This window comes from Aythya fuligula, chromosome 1, assembly GCF_009819795.1.
Source record: "Aythya fuligula isolate bAytFul2 chromosome 1, bAytFul2.pri, whole genome shotgun sequence".
Lineage (NCBI taxonomy): Eukaryota > Metazoa > Chordata > Aves > Anseriformes > Anatidae > Aythya > Aythya fuligula.
The window spans coordinates 184,040,260-184,060,851 of NC_045559.1; the positions used below are offsets into that span (position 1 = coordinate 184,040,260).

At 36.8% G+C, this 20,592-nt stretch overlaps 1 protein-coding gene across 11 annotated transcripts in view; it reads right to left on the reverse strand.

Annotated features, from left to right (window-relative positions):
• The window catches only part of FRY (FRY microtubule binding protein), a 232,797-nt gene that overhangs the window by 70,900 nt on the left and 141,305 nt on the right, over positions 1-20,592 (reverse strand). For all 11 annotated transcript variants that reach the window (XM_032207218.1, XM_032207230.1, XM_032207224.1 and 8 more), the window contains 12 exons: positions 17,202-17,309; positions 13,428-13,683; positions 12,138-12,320; positions 11,159-11,245; positions 9,146-9,405; positions 8,627-8,816; positions 7,831-7,955; positions 7,587-7,644; positions 4,300-4,391; positions 3,944-4,116; positions 1,863-2,023; positions 964-1,074 (listed from right to left, as the gene is read on the reverse strand). In XM_032207218.1, the coding sequence (XP_032063109.1) occupies positions 964-1,074; positions 1,863-2,023; positions 3,944-4,116; positions 4,300-4,391; positions 7,587-7,644; positions 7,831-7,955; positions 8,627-8,816; positions 9,146-9,405; positions 11,159-11,245; positions 12,138-12,320; positions 13,428-13,683; positions 17,202-17,309 (1,804 nt within the window). The remainder of the gene's footprint in view (positions 1-963; positions 1,075-1,862; positions 2,024-3,943; positions 4,117-4,299; positions 4,392-7,586; positions 7,645-7,830; positions 7,956-8,626; positions 8,817-9,145; positions 9,406-11,158; positions 11,246-12,137; positions 12,321-13,427; positions 13,684-17,201; positions 17,310-20,592) is intronic.

Genomic DNA, 20,592 nt, shown 5'->3' on the forward strand with positions numbered 1-20,592 from the left:
GAAGTGACACATTTCCAAGTTTATCCTGCCTTTGACTAACACAGAAGCAAGGCAGGCAAAGAAAAACAGTATCTTTTACAAGCCTGTGGGTATGAAGACTTGTCTGCTTAATCCAACTATATCAACTGATCTAACAGAGATATTATCTCTCTCTACAGACGTAGTAGCACCTTAATTCAGAGACCACCACTGCTACAAATGCACCGTGGCTAAGGAAAGGGCTGTGCCTTTGTGTTCCTTCAGTAGATCAAAGCCCAAGGCACCACAAAGGGAAAGATTAGTACTCTCTCTCCACTTAATATGCCACCAATCTACTCCTTCTTTCTAGTCTTATTCAAACAAATAGTCCAATCAGCTATAAATATAGGAATATTACTGGGTAGTTACAAGGCAACAGAGAAACCCATCTTCACATAAATGGCAAGACAATGGCAAGAATAATCTATCGTGTTCTTAATAAAATAAAATGAAGTAAGATCTCTTTCCTCTCCTGAATCATTTATGTTCCTGACTTCTTTGGAAGTCTGACCCACTCACTTTCACTCAAATATGTTTCACCCGTATCTATGTCACTGAGCAGGAAGGGATTTTGCATTCTTATTCCACAGAAACTTGAAGCAGGTGGGTGGAAGTACTCTAAATAGAAATACAAATATTTTGAGCTCATGCCATTTTTAACTTTTCTTTATCAGCAGATGAAAAGCTTAAGTTTCTGCTGAAAGCAGCATTGAGCCATAAGGCAAATTACTATTTACATATTTTATATGCTCAGAAATAATATTTTTTACTGTTAAACTACTTTTAAAATTAATTCCACTTTTGTGTTAGGAATTTACATAAAACTATTGTTAACTGCTCAAAATAGAATGTATACAATCATAGTTCTTACAGTCACAAACTCTTTACTCCGCCAGTACAGAGATTAAAATTATTCACCAGTGTTGCATTTTGGTGAGTACTTACACGTAAATCTTGACAAGCCAGAATGTTATCAAGCCATTTGTACAGATATCCGTCAGGGGAAAGACCAACATTGTCAAATACTGGTCCACAGCAGAGCACTGCTGACATGGCCTAAAGGAACAAGGAACTTTGATTACACAGAAAAATAACATGAGTGAACCTTTCAGAACGATTTAAGCCCAAATCCAGGCTAACAAGGTTGTAAATTGTTTTTGGTTTTGAGGGAAGTATGATGAAAGTGGACACAGTTGATCTTGATAGAATTTGGTAATTATGTTGCTGTAGATGTTACTGGATTTCAAGATAATGCTGAGGTTAAGCATTTTGAAAGGAATCTGACAGTTCGGGTTCCCCATTCTTCAAAATACATTTTGTCATTTTACCCATTCCTCATAAATCAAGCTACAAAACAATCAATACACACAAAGTGATGCAAGTTACATAAATACATAGGCTATTAATTTCCCATCTTACTTAAGTAGGGGAGTTGCAACTGTTTTTGCTGCAAAAGTATTTTAGTATTACTGAGCATGTCTCCAGGCAAGCGTGGGAGACAGTCCGGAAATGTACATGTGATACTGAACTGATACTGTATTTAATTTCAGACCCTAATATCTTCTCACTGAATCTAACAATCTGTTAATGAACACTTAAAGAACATTTTAAAATGCATTCTGGTTTTCAAAATAATTAGCTTTGAAAAGTGTCTGCAAAGCAAACAACGCATAACTGCAGGGGTTGATACTGTTATATTCTAGGACATACACATACTAATATACACATTTGCATCAAGCATGACAATTCAAATTACTGTGAAATAAAACGAAATAAACCCCACAGTTCCTTGTATTTTCATTGGAAAATTGCTATTATGGATTCTGTCAGTGAAATTTTAGTACCTTTAATGCACAATACTGGTATCTTGTAATCTGATGATTTCTGTCACTATAACGGTCCAAGGGTGTGAACATAATACTGAAAGGTCCTGCCCACTGGCTGAACAAGATGAATAGGTGATGCCTCAAGCTCTGCTGAGGGAAAAGAAATCTCCTGTGGTGAACTAAGTGAATAGAAATAGAAATAATTGTGATTTATTATTGTTAAAATAACATTCATGTGGCAGAGATGATAATGAGAACTTCAAATTTCTATGATCAGGGAGTTTTTCTCTAATGTTCAGTACATACTCACTCCAAAATATCTAAGTTCCATCTTAAAATATAACAGTGATTAAGATACATCCTATTTCTAAGAACCTTCAATTCTGAATTTACATGTATTTATACAAACATTTATATCTGACTTTAGAAACCGCAATAAACTAATTATAAAAGCAGGCTTTTCAATCCCTCTTGCATCCTTTTAGTGGCAACTATTTGCTTGTTTTTTCCAACCGTTTAAATGCAAGCCCAAACAATATATATGTCTTATTCTAACACAGCAATACGTGGGGACAAGAAATAAAATAAACTTGGTATCAGTTTATTTATGACATATGTTCAGGTATGCTTCCCGAACAGCTAAATTATTTAAGTTTAACCATTTAGGGAAAACAAAACAAAACAAAACAAAACAGATAAATGTTTAAAACAATAGCTTTAAGCCCTAAGCAAAACATGATGGAAGAGGTAGAATTATGTGTATTAAAGAGAATGGTAAACTGCTACCAGTTAATTATTTTTCACCTAGAAACTTTGCTGGAAGCCTACAAAGTCTATTTAGACAATACTAAAGCAAATCAATATGAGCAATGACTAAAGATGATAGATGTTGACACAATAAACATTTGTTTGCTAGCAGTTAAATGTTATGGCTCCAGTAGCTATTGTTGTATTTTAAAACTGTCATATTAGCAGAAAATATATCTCTTCACATAATTACATACTGAATTATTGGAATTCATCAGTTACTGTTGTATTCTCTCAAAACATACAGCATCACTGTTTCATTGTGTAAAATTCATAAAACATGCAGTCCTTTGTTTTGTTATGTGCCTTGTAGAATGTGAGAATAAATGCAGAGAGGAAGGCCTTTGCAAATATTAATGGCAAAGTAACTACCAGAGAAATTCTGCATTTTTAATAAGCATCATTCACAAAATGAATAAAGGAAAGAAATTCACTATTTCATTTGTTAACAGCAGCTAAGAACTTGACATGACCCAGTTCAAGACAACTTTTTAACTTAACATCAGGAATGCCATCTTTTCCTTATCTTGTCCAACTAATGTATATTTTTATGAATATTATCTCTGGAGACAAGTACACAGCTTTGACAAAATTTGCATACTTGGAATGTACATTAGTACTCTTTTGAATTCCTTCATTCCTTCGTATTTGTTGTGACAAACGCTGTTATGTCTTGTCATATATGATATATGAGATGGTAGATATACATTGACTGAGTAAGCTCTAGACTTTATCTTCCAGCAATTCCATGGGGGTCTTTAAAGCAGGCTTTTTCTTGTATTTTTTGCTAATGGAATTACTTTACATTTCTGAACTGAATCTTGCATGAAATGAAAAGCATGAAATCCATCAGAAATCTATGATATGCAACTGTAGTTAGATAACAGTATACAGTCTCCACACCTTGGGCAGGTTTTCCTTAACATTTGATACTGTACATTTTCTGCACCTGCAAGCTGCAAGTCCTGTCTGACTTTATGAAGAGTCTGGCAATAAAGTCAAATGGAGACAGATAAAGTCTTATGTCATAGAAACCTGGAGCCCCAGACGGTTACAGACAATTTCTTATCTGGGCTTTTAAAAAGAAGGTTCTTATATGTGACTACTACAAGCCTCAACAGGATTTTTGATCTGACACTCAACAGACCTCAGAACTCTTTTGTCTACATTTCCCTTTACATTTTCAATATTCACAAACACTAACAAACAGAAAAGAAGAAAAAATAAATGACTTTTCCAATAAATACATTAAATGCAATTTCATAACATATTGAGACAATTCAGCACCGTACCTGGAACACACTGAATCAAGTTGGCAATCATTGCACTGAAATGCGCTCTCATGTCCTTAAGGATTTCGACTTCTTTATCATTTTCAGCCTCCAGAAGCATGCGAGTCAGATCAACATACTCTAGGAACAAGGCTCCAAGGGCTAATGTATCTCTTTCTAAGGCTCCATTTGTACTAGCATAAAGCAAAGTTGTACATTAAAATAAAAACAGTGCAGTTATACTATAGCTTTCTGAAGAAATACACAAGCATCCCTCCATATGTATTGCACAATTCTTCAAATAACAGTGACATAGTATTGTAAACACTGAAAATTATTTCACGTAAAGAGCAGTATTTATGATAAAGTGGTCCTACCTGTCACTTATGACACCAGCATCAGCAAGTAGTTCAAAAATTCGCAGTAACTGTAGTCTTAGTAGATCTCGGCGTTCTCGACGTTTCTTGTTCTTGAAATTTTAAAAAATACAACCATTTTTATATGCATAGATGCATAAATTAAGAACTAGTAACCTCAAAAATGTCTGTACAGTGGATATTTAAAAATTCCAGTTCAAGCATATTTTTCATGACAGATCTTGATTGCTTGCGTATTTCATAATAACAGCGTACTTATATATCAACACAGAAATAAATATGACCAAATTTGCCCAGCTGTCCTTAGACAAATTGCTAGCAGCTACCTTAGTCCTCACTGAAAGCATGGAAATGAAACGTTGGATAAAAATTATTTAATATTCAAGGTTTCTGTGCTATCTTCAGGTAGTAGGGATATTCATGTTAGTTTTACACCATCTACTCTGGGCACCAGAAGCATTGTAAAGCGGTTAACAGATATCCAGACCTTTAGAAAATATTTTAGTGGTTAACTACACTTGAACTTGGTAATGCTGAAGCTACATTATCAACCATAATCAAGCCAGCTCCTTGTAGACACCACTCTAGTACACTGCTCCTGGATGTTTTGACTGCAATAGCTGTACACACAGTTAACATACTCTTCCAGTAGAACAGGACTGCACTGTTGTTAACTGGTTCATTGTATCTCATTATCTTCTAGAAACTGTCTTTTCTGTCATCTATCTTGCCCTGAAAGATGTGAATGCAACAAGGACTGCTCTTTGCTGAAGGGCTAAAATGACTTGTTTCTTTGTATCTTGCATCGCCACTAAGCAAAAATATGAGAGGTCAAGAAGCTGCAATTGCACTCAAAGAAATTTGCTGCCAGGACAAGAAAAGCTCAGAGAAAGCTTATGTTTTCCTCTTCAGAATGTAAGAATTACAGTACTGAATCAGATCAAAGGTTTATCTCATCTTGTACTAATGCCCTGTCAATGGCCAGTAGTAGATGCTTGGGATAGGAAAAGCAACACTTTCCCCGGTACTCTGTCCCAGACTGCAGCAATTTAGCCAATTTTTTAATCAAATCATTATGCCATTTGATTTGTCCTACTTACAGCCCTGGTTTGTTCTCTTTATACCTCAAAGGTTCCAGGAAGCACATGCAGAGAAAAAAAAACATTTTTTTTGGGTAATGTAATATTGAACAAGCACAGCTCTCTCCTGTACTACCATCAGAGCTGATGCTGTAACACTGCACCACGGCAAGCTCTGTGCCAGTCCCTCCACGGGGGATCTTGTGTAATGTCCATATTGGTTTTCCCCTGCAGTTCTTGGCTGTCTTGATAATTCTCTTTCTAGTCATGGCATATGTCAGTTCAGGGAAGTTATTTCTGGTGTGTTGGATACCTGCCTGCCCGCATGGAGGCCTGCCATGTTCTCTGTAGCTACCTGACCCGTACAATCACTCCTGGGTGGCACTGCTTGCAGGAAGGCGGCCCAATTCTTCATAGCAGGAGCAGTATGTGAATTAATATTGTGGTTCCTTCTTCTCACATATCTCTACTGACATTTCCATGCGCTAAATTTGCTCTCAGAGCACACTGTAAGCATCTGTGTTCTCATGCTTCCTTTCCTGAGGGTGGACTGGATATGTATGCTTTCAGAAAAGGCCACGCAAGTCCAAGTTGTCTTCAAGGGTGCAAAAGGCAGAAACGGAAGTGGCTGCTCTAACACATACATTAATCCACTTCTGCCCAGTATCAAAACAGGTGACCTTTAAATCAATGACTTCATAGGGATGGAAGGCACACAAAGAAATTGAGGTGCAAAGCAGCACAGAGAGGGAACAGTAGAAGATGTTTGCTGGACACAGAATTATTAAGAATTGTCTATGTAAAAACATGAATGAAGCTCCTGCAGAGTGATTTTTTTGTTTGTTTATTGCTACATTGGCCATAGTTGAGAACCTCTGTCTGCCTGTTGATTTAAGTTCTTCCTCTTCACCATTCTTTGCATGACTTTCGCATGGAAAACTATGACTGGGCAGACAGCGACAACACACCAGGTCACCATTAGGGAACCTTACTGAAACTTCTGTGGAAGACAGTGCAGTGAATACACAACTTGAAATTGCTGGAGAACCAGATAAACTAGCATAGGCAGAGGACAGTAACAACTCAGAGCTTTCTGTATGCAGCCATGCAGACTTCTCAGCAGAACTGCATGGACACAATGGCTGTGTCTATGCTGGTAAACAGAGGCAAGGACTGCTCGGGGCCCCAGAGTCAAGTGGCACAGATGGCCTCATATTCACATTGCTCCAGAAGACCCCAAGAAGGCTGGCTGTCCACACGTTGCCCAGCAGGCCTCATGCAATGCTGCTCTGGCCCAAGGCACTGCTTTCTTATCACAGACTGCGTGTTGTAACGCGAGGGCTGTGCTGTAGCCAGAGCAGTGCTTTTGTAACCTGGCTCTGAGGAAGGGAATGAGAAGCATTGCAGAGCAAAAGCAGCTGGGGTAGTTTGGAAGACTGTGTATAGTGGCTTGGTGCCTTGTGGGGCTTGTGCCTGGGAGTGAGCAACCTCCAGAGCTGTGAAAATAGAACAGAACAGCAGCTCAGGTCCAGTACTCCAGCTCTACTCATGGCTTTCTTCTGTAGCTGCATACACATCCTATGACTAAACTGCTTAGTGAGGAACCATAGGTTTTTAAGACTAGTTTGAACAACATCTGTCAGGTATTACACAAGACTAGTTCATCCTCTCTTGGATGGATGGGATGATCTGTTGGAATCCCTTCTGGCACTGCTTTCTGTTGTAACAAAGGAAATGCTACAATGAAGGTGAAAATGCTGATGAATTGCTCTAGTTAACCTGCTGTGTTCACAATGAACAAATACAGACAACTAGAATTGAAACAGATGACTCTGCCTCTGAAGCAAATAAAAGCACATCTGACCACCACTGTGAGATGCGCTTGTAGCCCATTTGTGTTATATTTTTTTTTCAGATACTGAAAGTGGATTTCTCTATGAGGAGGTTACATATTTGACTGGAAATTTTTCCTTAGAATGGATTTCTATATTGTACATTTTGTATCACTGAAAAAAATAAACTAACTTTTAATGTAATTATTTAAATTATGATCTTATAAACAGCTATTAAAATGCTTGTGGCACACAGATATTTACTTGTTACTTAGTACAAAAGAGGATCTTTGTTTTTCAAGGAGAAAAAAAACCACTACTTGAAAATTCATTTTGCAGTTTAAAGAAACTAGTACATTTAATTTCCTCAACTAACCTCTGGTCTTCTTTCAAGGGCTTCTTTCATTAGTGGGTGAAGTTCTTCTACTAATTCCCTAAATTAAAAAAAAAAAGGTCATTAATGAAATCTAGTTTCCTCTAACAAGCATCAGTATTAAATTTATTACATAAAAATTAATGTCTGAAGTGTAAACAAATATTCAAGTATATTTAAATTACAATAAAAGTAATGTATTTGAATTAGAAACAAATAATTGAGAATATGATAAATGAGTAAGTACCTGAAAACAAGAGAATTTGTTCTTCCAAATCCTAATACAAGTGATTCTGTTATTTCTATGCTTTCAAGTCTCATCAAAGGCACTAGTTGCTTTAGTAAGACTCCAACAGATGGAGTTCCAATAGCCTAAAATATATTAAGAAATCATTGACATTTCATTGTCAGCATCATCGACACTGAGTAAAAACATTTTTTTCTTTACAAAATAGCATTGTCCAAGAATCAATATGTAGTTTTAAAACATGCTGAAATGATTTTACTGTTACGAATATTAATACACCAGCCTAACTGCATGCCGGCTACATCATAATCATCAGAGTTTATTATTTCACTACTGCTCCTCTCAGGCTTCTGCTAGTTGAAACTATATTTCATATAATATTCCTTCATGTCCAGCAGGCCTACAATGTATATTCAGAAATCTGCCTTATTGCTTAATAATGTTAAAAATCTACAAACTGAAGAAACTCTACAAACTCTACAAGTAAAGAAAGGGGTTGACATGCTAAGGTTAACTTCAAACACATCACATGCAGAATGTCTATACTTTGAATATACATAACCCAGAATGCAAAAAAAAAATAAAATTTGAAAATGCCATAGCTTTTGCCAAATACTTATTGACACTTCATGTTAAACATATGTTATAGTTGTTAACTACATGCCTTAAGTTGTTTGTGTATAACAAAATATTCCCCCAGCTGAAATACTTTCATCACCACTGTTTCACGTAACAATATAGTTTAAGGCTTTTCTAAATAAATACAGAATAATTTGCCTGAAGCAGGGTACATCACCTTATTATCATAGTTCACTGTTCCATCAGGAGTGGTAGCCATGATCTCTGGTGTTGAAGCACGCAAGTGCCCTGGGCTCATAATACTGGGCTTTGCTACTCCAAAACACAGAATAAGATAGTTTCTCCACAAAGTGACATAGTTGTCTCCACTGCTTGCTGTACTTGTTTTCTTTGCATTAACAGGAATACTAGAATTTAAAAATTAAATTTAATTATAAATTAATTAACAAAAACATTATAATTATCATTTAAATATAATAAAATGATTAATATAATTAATTTAAATTATTGAAATTAGTTTCCAGTCTTAATTCCTCAGTATCTTGGAGGAATTGAATTCATTTATCAAAAGGGAATGAAATATGCTATTTAGCCATCCATTGCTATTGAACAGGACAAGTGTTGGATAGCAACTCTGCAAGTCTTACAGACTGAGACTGAAACTGGAGACTATTACAGTTTGTAGTAAACTCATACAAATCCATAAAAAAGAAACTCCATGCAGATTTCCACTTACTTTGGATCCACAAGAGGCATTATCAGCTGTAGCCTAGTGAAAGCATAGGGCCAAGCATAGCTGAGAGCTGTAGGGCAATGTTTCGGTAAGTTCTCCTGTCTAAGAAAACTGAAGAGGCAGAGAACCCAAGGGTCTTTAACAGACTGTGCAAATATCCAGACATGGGAAGGACTTTTTACATCGTAATGGCTGTTTACTAGGACTGCATTCCACTCCACCAGCCACTGCAAGTCCACACTGTGTGTTAAGGGTATTGTTGTCTGTGGAGAGAAAAAAGTAAATCACAGTGACATTAATTTATTTCATGCTATGTTCCTCTTCAGTGCTTGTCTTTATTTTCCAGCTCCATGGCCATCTTCTGTTGGATTTTTTAGACCAATACTTTTATGCTTCTTGTCACATTGCCCTTTCACTCAGGAGGAGCTTTTTACAAATGCTGATAAGAGCTACCTCATTATTTCCCCTCTGGTTCCTCCTTAAAGCTCCTATCTACCATGACGGGCACAAAAACTTGCCCTTAAGCTCTACAACTATCTCATATGCTGACCAATAACATCTCATTGTTACTTTCTATTCTCCTTGCTGCCTACACCCACCCACTGTATCTTGTATAAGGCTGCAGTCTGTAATAGGTATAGACTGTCCTTATGTTCATCATCCGAACAGACAGACAGAGCCTTAGCCCATGATTAAGACTCCTACGTGCTATGACAGTATGATAAATACCAGTGCTATTAATTAATATTCTTGCAGGGCATTTGAATACGTGTGTAGGGAATTAAGAGGCTGAAGCAGGAGCTTGAACAGTTTTAATCCACTTTAAATCCTGCTTCCTTCAGTGGCAAATAGGGTTCTCATCATATCAACAGGCCATTTCTGTAGTGTAAGTTAGTATTTTCTCAGGAAAACAACTTTGTGGAATGAAACCTTAAACATGTGTATTTTGGCATCTTACTATTCAGTTATCAGACCTCAGACAGGATATAACAGTTGCATCCTCCATCCACTGTTACAAAAATAATCACTAAATTACCAGTCCCTGCTGTACTTGTCAGAAACAAGGTACACTGGCAACAAGTGTGCTTTGCTATATTATTATTGCATAGAACTAAAGCACAAGATCCAAACCTATACCCAATAAAAACTGCAACACCCCTAAACAAATTCTGTTGTTTCAACTGAATTTCCTAATTCCTGGCTTACTGAGTCAGAATAGCTCTTGCTCGATCAGCATTTGATCCTACATCTTGTCTGTTTTCAGCTGTACAATGGCCTGATTTCACCCCTTCCTACCATGGGAAAGCTGCTGTTACAGCAGTCATGCGGTAAGGAATGATCGTTGCTTTAAATTTCATCAGGCTGAAAAGTGCCTCCAAGTTTCTGCTCTTTGGACAAATGTACTAATCTCTAAGTATGCAAAACAAGTTGCCCGATCTATCAGTTCTCCTGCCAATACTTTCTCATCCGAATTGCTTGTGGCTTCTCTACTTCCTCTAATGTTAGATCATTAGGCCCATGACAGAGCAAAAGCAGAGATTCACCTCACCTTTGAATTACTTAAGCTTATGCTTAGGTTTACAGACAGGGTCACTTCTCAGCATGCGTGAGAGTTAAAGGTTATTCCTTTCTGAACATCAGGACTGATGAGTGATTCAGTGAGCGAGTTACAACCACTCCAAGCATTAGGTGGTGATGGAAATAAGATGTTCTCAATGGTTCTTTGAGATGCAGGATACAGGTTCAAAATTTAGGTAATTTTGATTGTAACTTTGGTTATATATTATTTTTTTTCCTGTATGTAGTATCTTCTATATCCACAGAACGTTATTTTTTTCATGGAACAGATCATTTGGGATGTTGTGGAGACTTGGAACACTTGGGTAGATGGCTGGATCCATAAAGCTGTATGAGTCCTTTAATTTCTAGCAGCTGTATCTTTAGTATTTCATGTCTAGTATTTGTTATGCCCATGTGTTATGTAAGCACTAGCAGTAACAGTAAAGTAGTACTTACTGAATCTGAAACAGCCACATGAATAAAACTGTCAAGAATAGAAGAACTTAATTGATCCATGACATCGATCATAGGCCTGTCATCATCCTGCATAACAGAGAGAGCAGAAGTTAGCTGTTTTCCTTACCAGATTGTTTCATTTCTTCTTTTTCTGGTACATGAAATAGAGCTACCTAAAAACTGTGTCACGAATCTAAAATGGCTAAAAAATACATTGGTAATGATGGGTGCATTTTGTCTTTTTCATATTAATCTCAGAACCAAGTCCAGACTGTGGTTTGAAATTAAATTAATTTGTGATTATAGTTCACTGTTTACTGAACAAAAACGCGTATCAGAAAATCCCCTATGACTTTGGATAGCTGGTATCAAAAGACTAAAAAAATTAGCTTACTGTTTATTAAAGCATTCCTTTGCTATGAACACACATATTTGTGTTCTTAGGCATTTAGATGGCTCACTGAGTTGTGACCATTGATACATATGAGTTTCAATACTTCTATACCCATAAAAAAGACTTAGAGGACTTTACTATACAAGGAAAATGTATGTGAATAATATTCTATGTGTTGTATGCTGTGCTTTTTTTCAGAATTACAGAAATTAGCTTCATTTCCAATAAAAGTTTATAATGTTGACGATACAGAAATGCTCCATTCAGCAAAAAGTATCTTTTACGTTCACATCATGCCAAGGGAAAGTATTAAGTTGCTGGATATGTTTCCATTCAAATTGAGCAAATTCTTGTACAGGGCAAATGTTATTAACGTTACATTGTCTAGCAAACCACAGAAAGGTTTGCAATGGTAAGGCAAATAGAACTGGTAAGCTTAGACCAAATGTTTTTCATAAAAACATTTATAAACTAAGTGTATACCTGCTGCACTGCATCAATTCTGTTAAAAGCAATGGTAATATTAGTTTTGAGCTTTATCTTTCGAAAATACTAATTCAAAGTTCCAGAAAAGTAAAATCATACCTCTGCCTGGCCAAGTGCCAGGAACAAAGCACGTATCTCTCTGAGGATTAAAACAGCTAGTTTACGTGTGGCAACCTGGAAACTACACAGCAGAACCAGTGCAAATCCTTCAACGGCATGTAGGACATTAGAATAGGGGCTTCTTTCAGACTGTATCCTGTGGCTGGATCCATTTGGTATCAACTGTAGAATAATGCACGGGGAAAAAAATGAGTGTTCATGTTTGAAAACCCGATCTACAAGACATATTTAACTGAACTATGACATGTAAAGAACCAAAATGCAGAGGCCATGTAAATGCTAAGCAGGAGATAGAAAGCATTGCTTCAATCCACCAAGTTTTGTCACTTTTTCTTACCCTATTCCACAAAACCAGTCTATGGCCAGACCTCTCCATCTAATTTGCAATTCAGCTACCTGTTTTGTTCTATACTCCCCTAAAAAAATGAAGGGGTAAGTCAGACTGTGAAGACTTCATCCTTCTACTACAGACAGCAGGATCCTCAGGTCTTTCTTTGATCCTGTATCAGGCAGCCCTTTATCCTGGTAGGTGGTCTCTAGAACCTCTTACGAAAGAGAGCACCCCACAAGTAAGGTGCAACAGTATTTACTGAAAAGTATGAATGGCTTTGCCTTTTTTATGTTTTTGTAGAACTACTATTACTTATTAACGAGGGTCCTCTGCAATATGAAGCAGACATCACGCTTGTGCATAGGAAACAATTTCCAAGGTGATTGGGTAAGAAGATAAGAAGCCTGAAAAATCATCTCTCATAACGCAAGTATCTGTGGGACAGCACATATGGGAGGAGCAGAGCAAAGCTGTTCAGTTCCCAGGAACGTTAGTAACACATGAAGACAGCAGGCTGTTAGAAACAATCAGGGGATTTGATGTTTTTGGATCAACCAAATGAAATGGCGACAGGAAAGGAAGATCCACTTCACTCTTCCCAGCATTCCTACTAGTACTATTGGTGTTTCAGTCCTGGGAAAATGTCCTTCTGCAACATCCTCATACAAATAATTCACTTTATATGCTTTTGTTGACATGCTTATTTCAGTTTGACATGCATTCTCTCATGTTGCTCAACAACAATAACATCTGCTGTCTTACACAAGGAAATAGCTGTCCTCAAAAGAGGGCTGAACTAATTACCTTAAAAAATATTACATAGTGAATTCTTCTCAGGTGAGTAAATACAAAACACATAGAACACAGCAACACCAGGGAACATAATTTCTGTCTTCAATTAGTACAAATGCGAGGACACAAATCTTCTAATTTCATACCTCTGAAGATCTGTTTTTTGCCTGTTCAGAAGCTTTTCCTGGAGTGTGTATTACAAGCTTCCATTGTGTGAGCAACTGTAGCAGTAACTTCAGTGAAGTGTCAAGAAGGGTGTGATGCATATCATTCACTTCACGTAGCAGGAAATTAGTAAAACCAAAGAGTACATCCTCTCGCCAGTCAACAAAGTCAACAAGTAGACCCTGAAGAGAATTCTGTGCAATGTGTCGAAGTTCGTCGTCCATATGGATAGACAGCCTGTAAGCAAAAGTAAATGTCAGGTAATAAAAATCTAAGGACTGATTTTTGTGGTAATGAGCATATGTTTCTTAGCAAATTAACACTGACAGAAAATTCCCAGTGACAAGGTAAATTGCAACAATGCTATCATGGTTTTATTATTATTGACCACAATTAACATCCTTAACATGTTTTACTGTAATTCTTTATATAACGGTGCCTGAACACATTCATAGATTCAAAAGAAGTGTTTGCTCCACTCCTAAATTATCTTTAGTGTATAGAATTTGGCAACTTTGCTATTTCCCCAAAACCAAACCCAGTTTTGATTTACTCATAGAATCAGGAAACATTTCTATTTCATAATGATAATAAATGGCTAACAGGTTAAGACTTAATTGCATAATTTATCTATTTATTTGCTTACTTTCAATGTAAAAATAAAAGAATCACAACACCTCTGCTGCCTAACAGCTTACATGAACCTTTAGCCATGAAACGAATCACAATTATAAAAAGTAAATCTTCAAAATAAATAAAACCAAGCATTTGAATTATAAAACTACTTTATGTTTTAATCAACTTAGGATAGGGAAATGGGAAAAACAGCCTAAAGATATTCCATGCTTTTAAAAAACCATCTGACACCCCTGAAGTCCTGAAATTTTAGATTTCAGATCCCATTTTCTAAATTTCATTTCCTTCTGTATTTGCATTGTGTTGAAATTCTTTGTCAACACAAAAATTTATATACTTTCTTTCAGCAAGAAAATTAACAGACTACTTCTGTGTTGGTAGCCTGGCAGAATAAAGGAAATTCAGATCAGTGTGTTCTGCAATTTCTGGTTCATTGCCTTTATGATGTATTTTGTTTTTATTACCCAAGAGACCATAATTTTCTGTTGTGTGTTAGCACTCATTTTCAGAGTATTTTATCTACATTTAATGGAGTAGCTGAAAATGAGGATGCATTGGAAACAAATGGATGGAAATCTAGGAGAAAAAAAGCACACCAGTCAAATGGAGTGGAACCAAGTTCCAGTCAGTTTGCAGTGTATGATGAGAAGCAGCTCAGAACAGATTTGGTCCATTACAGAAGCATAACTGGGAGGCAGGGGACTTCTCAGTTAAGTCAAATGAAAGCGACTGCCAGGCAACTTCGCCTCCTGTGAATGCGACTAAAAATAACTGTCATGCTTTAATAACCACATCTTTTTATATACATTTGGAAAAATGGTATTTTCTCGTGCTAGGAAAGGACCACTTTTGTCCCCTCTTTGGAATGCCATAAACAGAAAAACAAGCACGACCCCTGAGACTATGATTAAGCCATCCATGAAATGACTTCCACAATGACACAAATAATGGAAAAGAGGATACAAAAGACATACGTCTTTAAACCCAAGTTACTGTGCAATGGCACAGGGCACTATCTAATGAGATGAAATTCAAATTGAGCATGAGAATACATCTATGTACTACTATATGACAGGCAGCTTGAGGAAGCAAGAAAATGTTAGTTTGTTTCCTAGCACTTGAGTCTGTTAAAAGTAAAACCTAGCTTGGGATTTTGTAACGAATTGTTTAAGTGGGCAGGAAAGGGGCAAAATGTACAGCATACACTTGACATCTGCTTTATTGTCTATGATTTGAATGCAGCTGTCCTGGAAGAAAGTCTAGCTGCTGAGTTACAGATTCCTTCTGGAAACTGCCAAAAGACACATCTGTTGTGAGGACGAAAAATTAAAACCAAACTGTGAACAAAAGAACCCATTAACCCAAAGATGTTATTTTATCTTTAGTGAGAAGAAAATATTTAACCGCCTTCCATCCAAACAACACAGACCTGCACAAATCCCTTGCAGAACAGCTTCTCAGGTTCTTTTCAAGTAGGAAGTTAAAAGGGAGAGGTTGATATTTCACCTTTGCAAAATTTGTTGTCCTTGCACTGTTTTTTGTCTCAGAATCTAATCACCTCAGACCAAGAAAAGAAATAATATTGTACTAAGATTTACGGAATGCCTCCAGAACAGCAAAGGTTTATCTCCTAGAACTACTTTTTCCGTAACTGGGAATAGTCAATCCTGACCCAAAAAAGCATGGGTATAGAGAATGCAGAAGCAGCTCTGGTGCTCAGGTGGTCTGGAGACTTACATTAAGATTAGGGTAGGTGTTACTTCCTTAAACAGTTTATTTCCTCCTTCTCTGAAACAATATTTTTGCAGACTGTTTTGTGTCCACACTATCTTAGATTAAACAGATCTAATCCTTTCAAGCTTCCTTTGTGGGTGATGTTTTTAAAACCACTCATTTTCTTTCTTATGACAGAAAGCTGGTTAAAATACTGGGTGAAAGGGAAACACATCCTTTTTCATTTTCCTAATGCAGGATTCTTGTAACTATCTAATGTGGTATCTGCATAATTTGATAATGTAACAATTTAAAACAACCCACAAATGATTTATGGCATAGGATGTAAACAGAAGGAAATCAAGCCTGCCATGGAGCACAGCACACCTACCCTTGGCTGCAGTTTTGGCTTGTTTGGCTGTCTGTGCTCTTTACTGCTAGCAGAATTAATTGTTTCATTGCTTCAGCACATCACTGGGAATTGGCAGTTCATAAAGCAGAAAAAACTGCTTTTGCATACAGTCCTCTGACTCCCACATCTGCCATTCCTCACAGACATTTCAAAAGCAAGAACAGAGTGAGAAAGATTGCTTTGCCACAGTTACCTGACAACAAAATGTTGCTAGGACCCCGTGGCTTGATTTATCACCATAATCTACTTATAAGATAAGCGCAGGCTGGAATCTTTGACTCAGATACCAGAACTGAAATGTAACAGATCTTTCTGTACTGACCAGTACCTCTTAACGTAATTATTTGGCACTAAGTCACTGATCTGATGTCCTGAAACATAACTGTTTTAGCAGCCATGTGTGTTCTAGACCACCTTCTTCAGTGAAGTGTATTTAGATAAATTCAATGCACCCCAAACAGGAAGGATAAGAAATTAAAATGTATAATTTTATTTATTTTCTGTCTTATAAAAATAATTTTAATTAAAATTATTATTAACAAAAATATTTGGAAACGTAACACATATAGAATTTCTGTTTTACTAAAAAGATATATGGGAATCATAAATCAAAACTAAATGTGTATCTCCTTGTTTTTCCACAACAGCAAAAAGGTGTTCTCTCTCTTCTCTTAATTAGCATGCTACAATGGTTAAAAAAAGTAGTAAATAGTGAGTATCATACAGAACAGTGAATATTTTCTAACCTACATACTGATCAAAAAGACTTGTAGATGATGTATCTACTCCTTTACAAAATTAGGAGTCAATGCTATAAACACAATGCTACAAACACACTGCCTGTAAAAAGATGCTAGAACTTCTGTGTCTTATCCATTAATAACAGATTACTTTTTATATCTATATGGCTTTGTCTGAGAAAACACTACACACTCTGTGTCTCACTTTTTCATTCTGTTCCCCCGAGCAGTTGTTTAATGTTTGAACAGCTTACCTTGCCAGCAAGTCGATCAACTCAAGTTTTGACATTCCATCAGGAAGCAATCGAGGAATAGCAGCAACACATGTTCTGAACAGATCGATTTTTGGTTTTCTCTCACCGCTGGAAGTTTAAAACAGAATTTTGACTAAGCTTAACAAGTGTCTGTATTAAAGGATCCACCTACAGTTTTTCAGAGAAGGGATGGACAATATGGAGTGCCAGAGGCCTTATAAGAGTATCACGACAGAAAGCTAATCACTAACAATGAGCTAAGAAGGGAACTGATGTTGAATAAATTATTTTTATCTTGACATTTTCCATGCATATTTATACACAGCATTTGCACAGTACTTGAAAAGTCCATTATTACTGACTCAGTTTCTTGTCTTTGGCAGGTATATCAAGATGGAGTTATAACATAGGAAGACTCCTCCATCGAGATCAGCCTTTGCATAATGCAAGCCTCAGATAAAGTAATGAATAAAAAGCTGGGATGTTCCCCATCACAATGAAGCTATAGTTCATAAACTGCATAAAGTCAATAGCAAATACATATGAGGCCCACATAACAGAATATCCAACTGTTTCCCTCAGCAGGGCACGTACCTGTGGAAACCCTGCAGCATCCATGATTACAATGAGAAAGAAGTGTAATTTAGATGTAGGTATGGCCAGAGCATTTCTGTTGATCCCTGGCAGAGATAGCAGCCCTGTAGCAATCACTATCAGCTAAAATACTTTTCAGTAGCCCCAAGGCTGCTACAATCTCTGGAATGGTTTAACTGCTCCTGAACAGCCTGAAAAAGTGGCTGAATTTAAAGTTCAGTATGAACCAAAAACTAGGTTGGGACTCCTTAAGTTTTCTAAAAGTAGTGCAAGTTTCAGCTGCTGGTTATTTTCACAACAGATGCAGTCCTGACTTGTTTCCTATGTTTTTCTAAGAATGAAGATTAAAGAAGTTCTTGTGACAGACCCCAGAATAATTCTTTGCTTGTTTGTTATCTCACTGATCAATACAGAATCACAGAATGGTTTGGATTGGAAGGCCAACTTAAAGCCCACCCAGTTCCCCCCCCGCCATGGGCAGGGACACCTCCCACCACACCAGGCTGCCCAAAGCCCCATCCAGCCTGGCCTTGAGCACCTCCAGGGATGGGGCAGCCACAGCTTCTCTGGGCAGCCTGTGCCAGGGCCTCACCACCCTCTGAGGGAAGAATTTATTTCAAATGTCTAATCTAAATCTACCTTCTTTTAGTTTATATTACTCCTTGTCCTATCTATACTCTTCCTGATAAAGAGTCCTTCTCCTAGGTTACCTGATTATCTAGTATAAAAAGGAAATAACCAAAGCATAACAGCATTTCAAATTGTACAGTCTTTCCTACAATATTTTTAACTATTAGCCTGTAATATGCTTTGGAAGAATCAAAAGAGCAAGGTCCCCTTTAAAGAACCTACTAAACACATGCAGAGAAAGACTGTTCTTGCTTTTATATGCTTACAATCAAATTAGAAAGGAATGGGGAAAAAAGGGAGACATCAAGAAGCACTGTAAACTACTTAATCCCATGCTGAAATTCAGTGAGAAAACAGAGAATTAATTTGGTTTTCCTGCTCACCAGTCCAGTGCCCTGCTTACTACATAACTCTGTTTCTCCAGCTAACAGAGAACGTTGCATTTGGATAGCAAACTTTTGTGTTCAATACTAAGAGAAAGCCTGAATGCAGTACCATCTTACAAGTCTAAAATAAGATTTATAGAGTATTACTTGTTATTCACTGAAGTAATATGTACAGAAAAGGCATAAACAGACACTAAACTTACTTAATTCAAAGATTAAAGACAGTTTTGTAGTCTTACTTGGATACCGTTCTTTCTCTTAACATTCCTATATACTTATCAGCTTGGATATGTATTATGTTAATTAAATGGTATGATGATATCACTTTAATCTATTAATTTAAATTGTACAATGAGGGAGAACAATCTCCTCAATGAATTATCTGTATCTGATTATACCTACATCTTGTACCCTAACAGACAAAGCAACGTACCCTAGCAGATAGAACTTGAAAGGTGTTAGCAACTGAGCTGAAAAAGTGTAAAATACGACATCCCATCTGACAGCTTGGTTATAAACAAACATTAACAAAGTTATAAACAATTATAGTTCATTATAGTTCACTGTAACAGTGAACTACTACCGCTAACAACAATAAGAGTTGCATTAATCACTACTGCAAAATATCATACTTTTATAGTTGTAAAAAACAAAGTGCTATCAGTAATTTTATCTGCCTGAAAACAAATGAGTCTTCCTTGCTGACTTGAAGTGGAAAGTGAACTTTGCAGAGTTTCCTTATTATCAGTCCCCAGAGGTTGTAAACAGTTTGTGCAATTAAAATGGAGGCATGTAAAATAATAGTCTGTTATGAAGGCAAGTGAGTAATTATTTATAAATATAAAATCTGTGGGTGTTCTGTGGCTTATCAGCTGCACAGAAGAGCAGCAGGAGAAGATCCAAGCCTGAGGCTCAAGTTCCCATCTTATCTGAGCTACATGGCACAGCACGCAAAGTGTCTGGCAAGGGGGGGCTCACACGGCTCTGCAGGCAGCTCTGGCTGGCTCAGGATTCAACAGGACGAGCTCTGGATGAAGACCAGCAGCTGTCCTCAGCTGGAAGCCTGTATTTCCATACCAGCAGTATGACATTTCAGCTAGGTATTGTCAGCACAAATCTTTGAAGTACTGGTAAGAACAGGTTTGTGTGTTAGAAAATGGATGTTTTATTCTGACTACATACTTGAATCTAGTTATAACCAGTATTGAGATTCATATCCCAGTGGAGAGTGCAAAGAACACTCCTTGGGATTTCAGTAAGACTCTTCACGGTGGCATTTACTACATCAACCATAAATGGATCAGTCATTAAACACAGAACTATGTCTAATGCTGCCAAATAAAATTGCAGAATCTGTATACTTTGAAATGTTATGACTATTCACTGCTTAGCTACATCCCGCTGATCCTTATTTTGTTATTAAAAAATATCACTATGATATTCAGTTTATACAATACCATTAACTATACATAAGTAGGACAAAAGCCATAACTATAAAATACAGATAAATGTAGTGTTGCATATGTATTAAAAGCCCATATATGTTGTACATTTGTTAAAGCCCGTAAGAACTCAAAATAAATAGGTAACTCTAGTGAAGCACAAAGTTCTGTGAATAAAAATGGTTACATAAAAAAAATATATTGCCTTCTCTAGTTCTTATGCACAATGCAGTTTTTAAAAGGGATATTTTAAAAGTTGATAGTAGCATCTAATGATGTTATTCATGACATGATTTTAGATTAAGACTCATATCAAAGTATCTCAGATATTATTTTTTT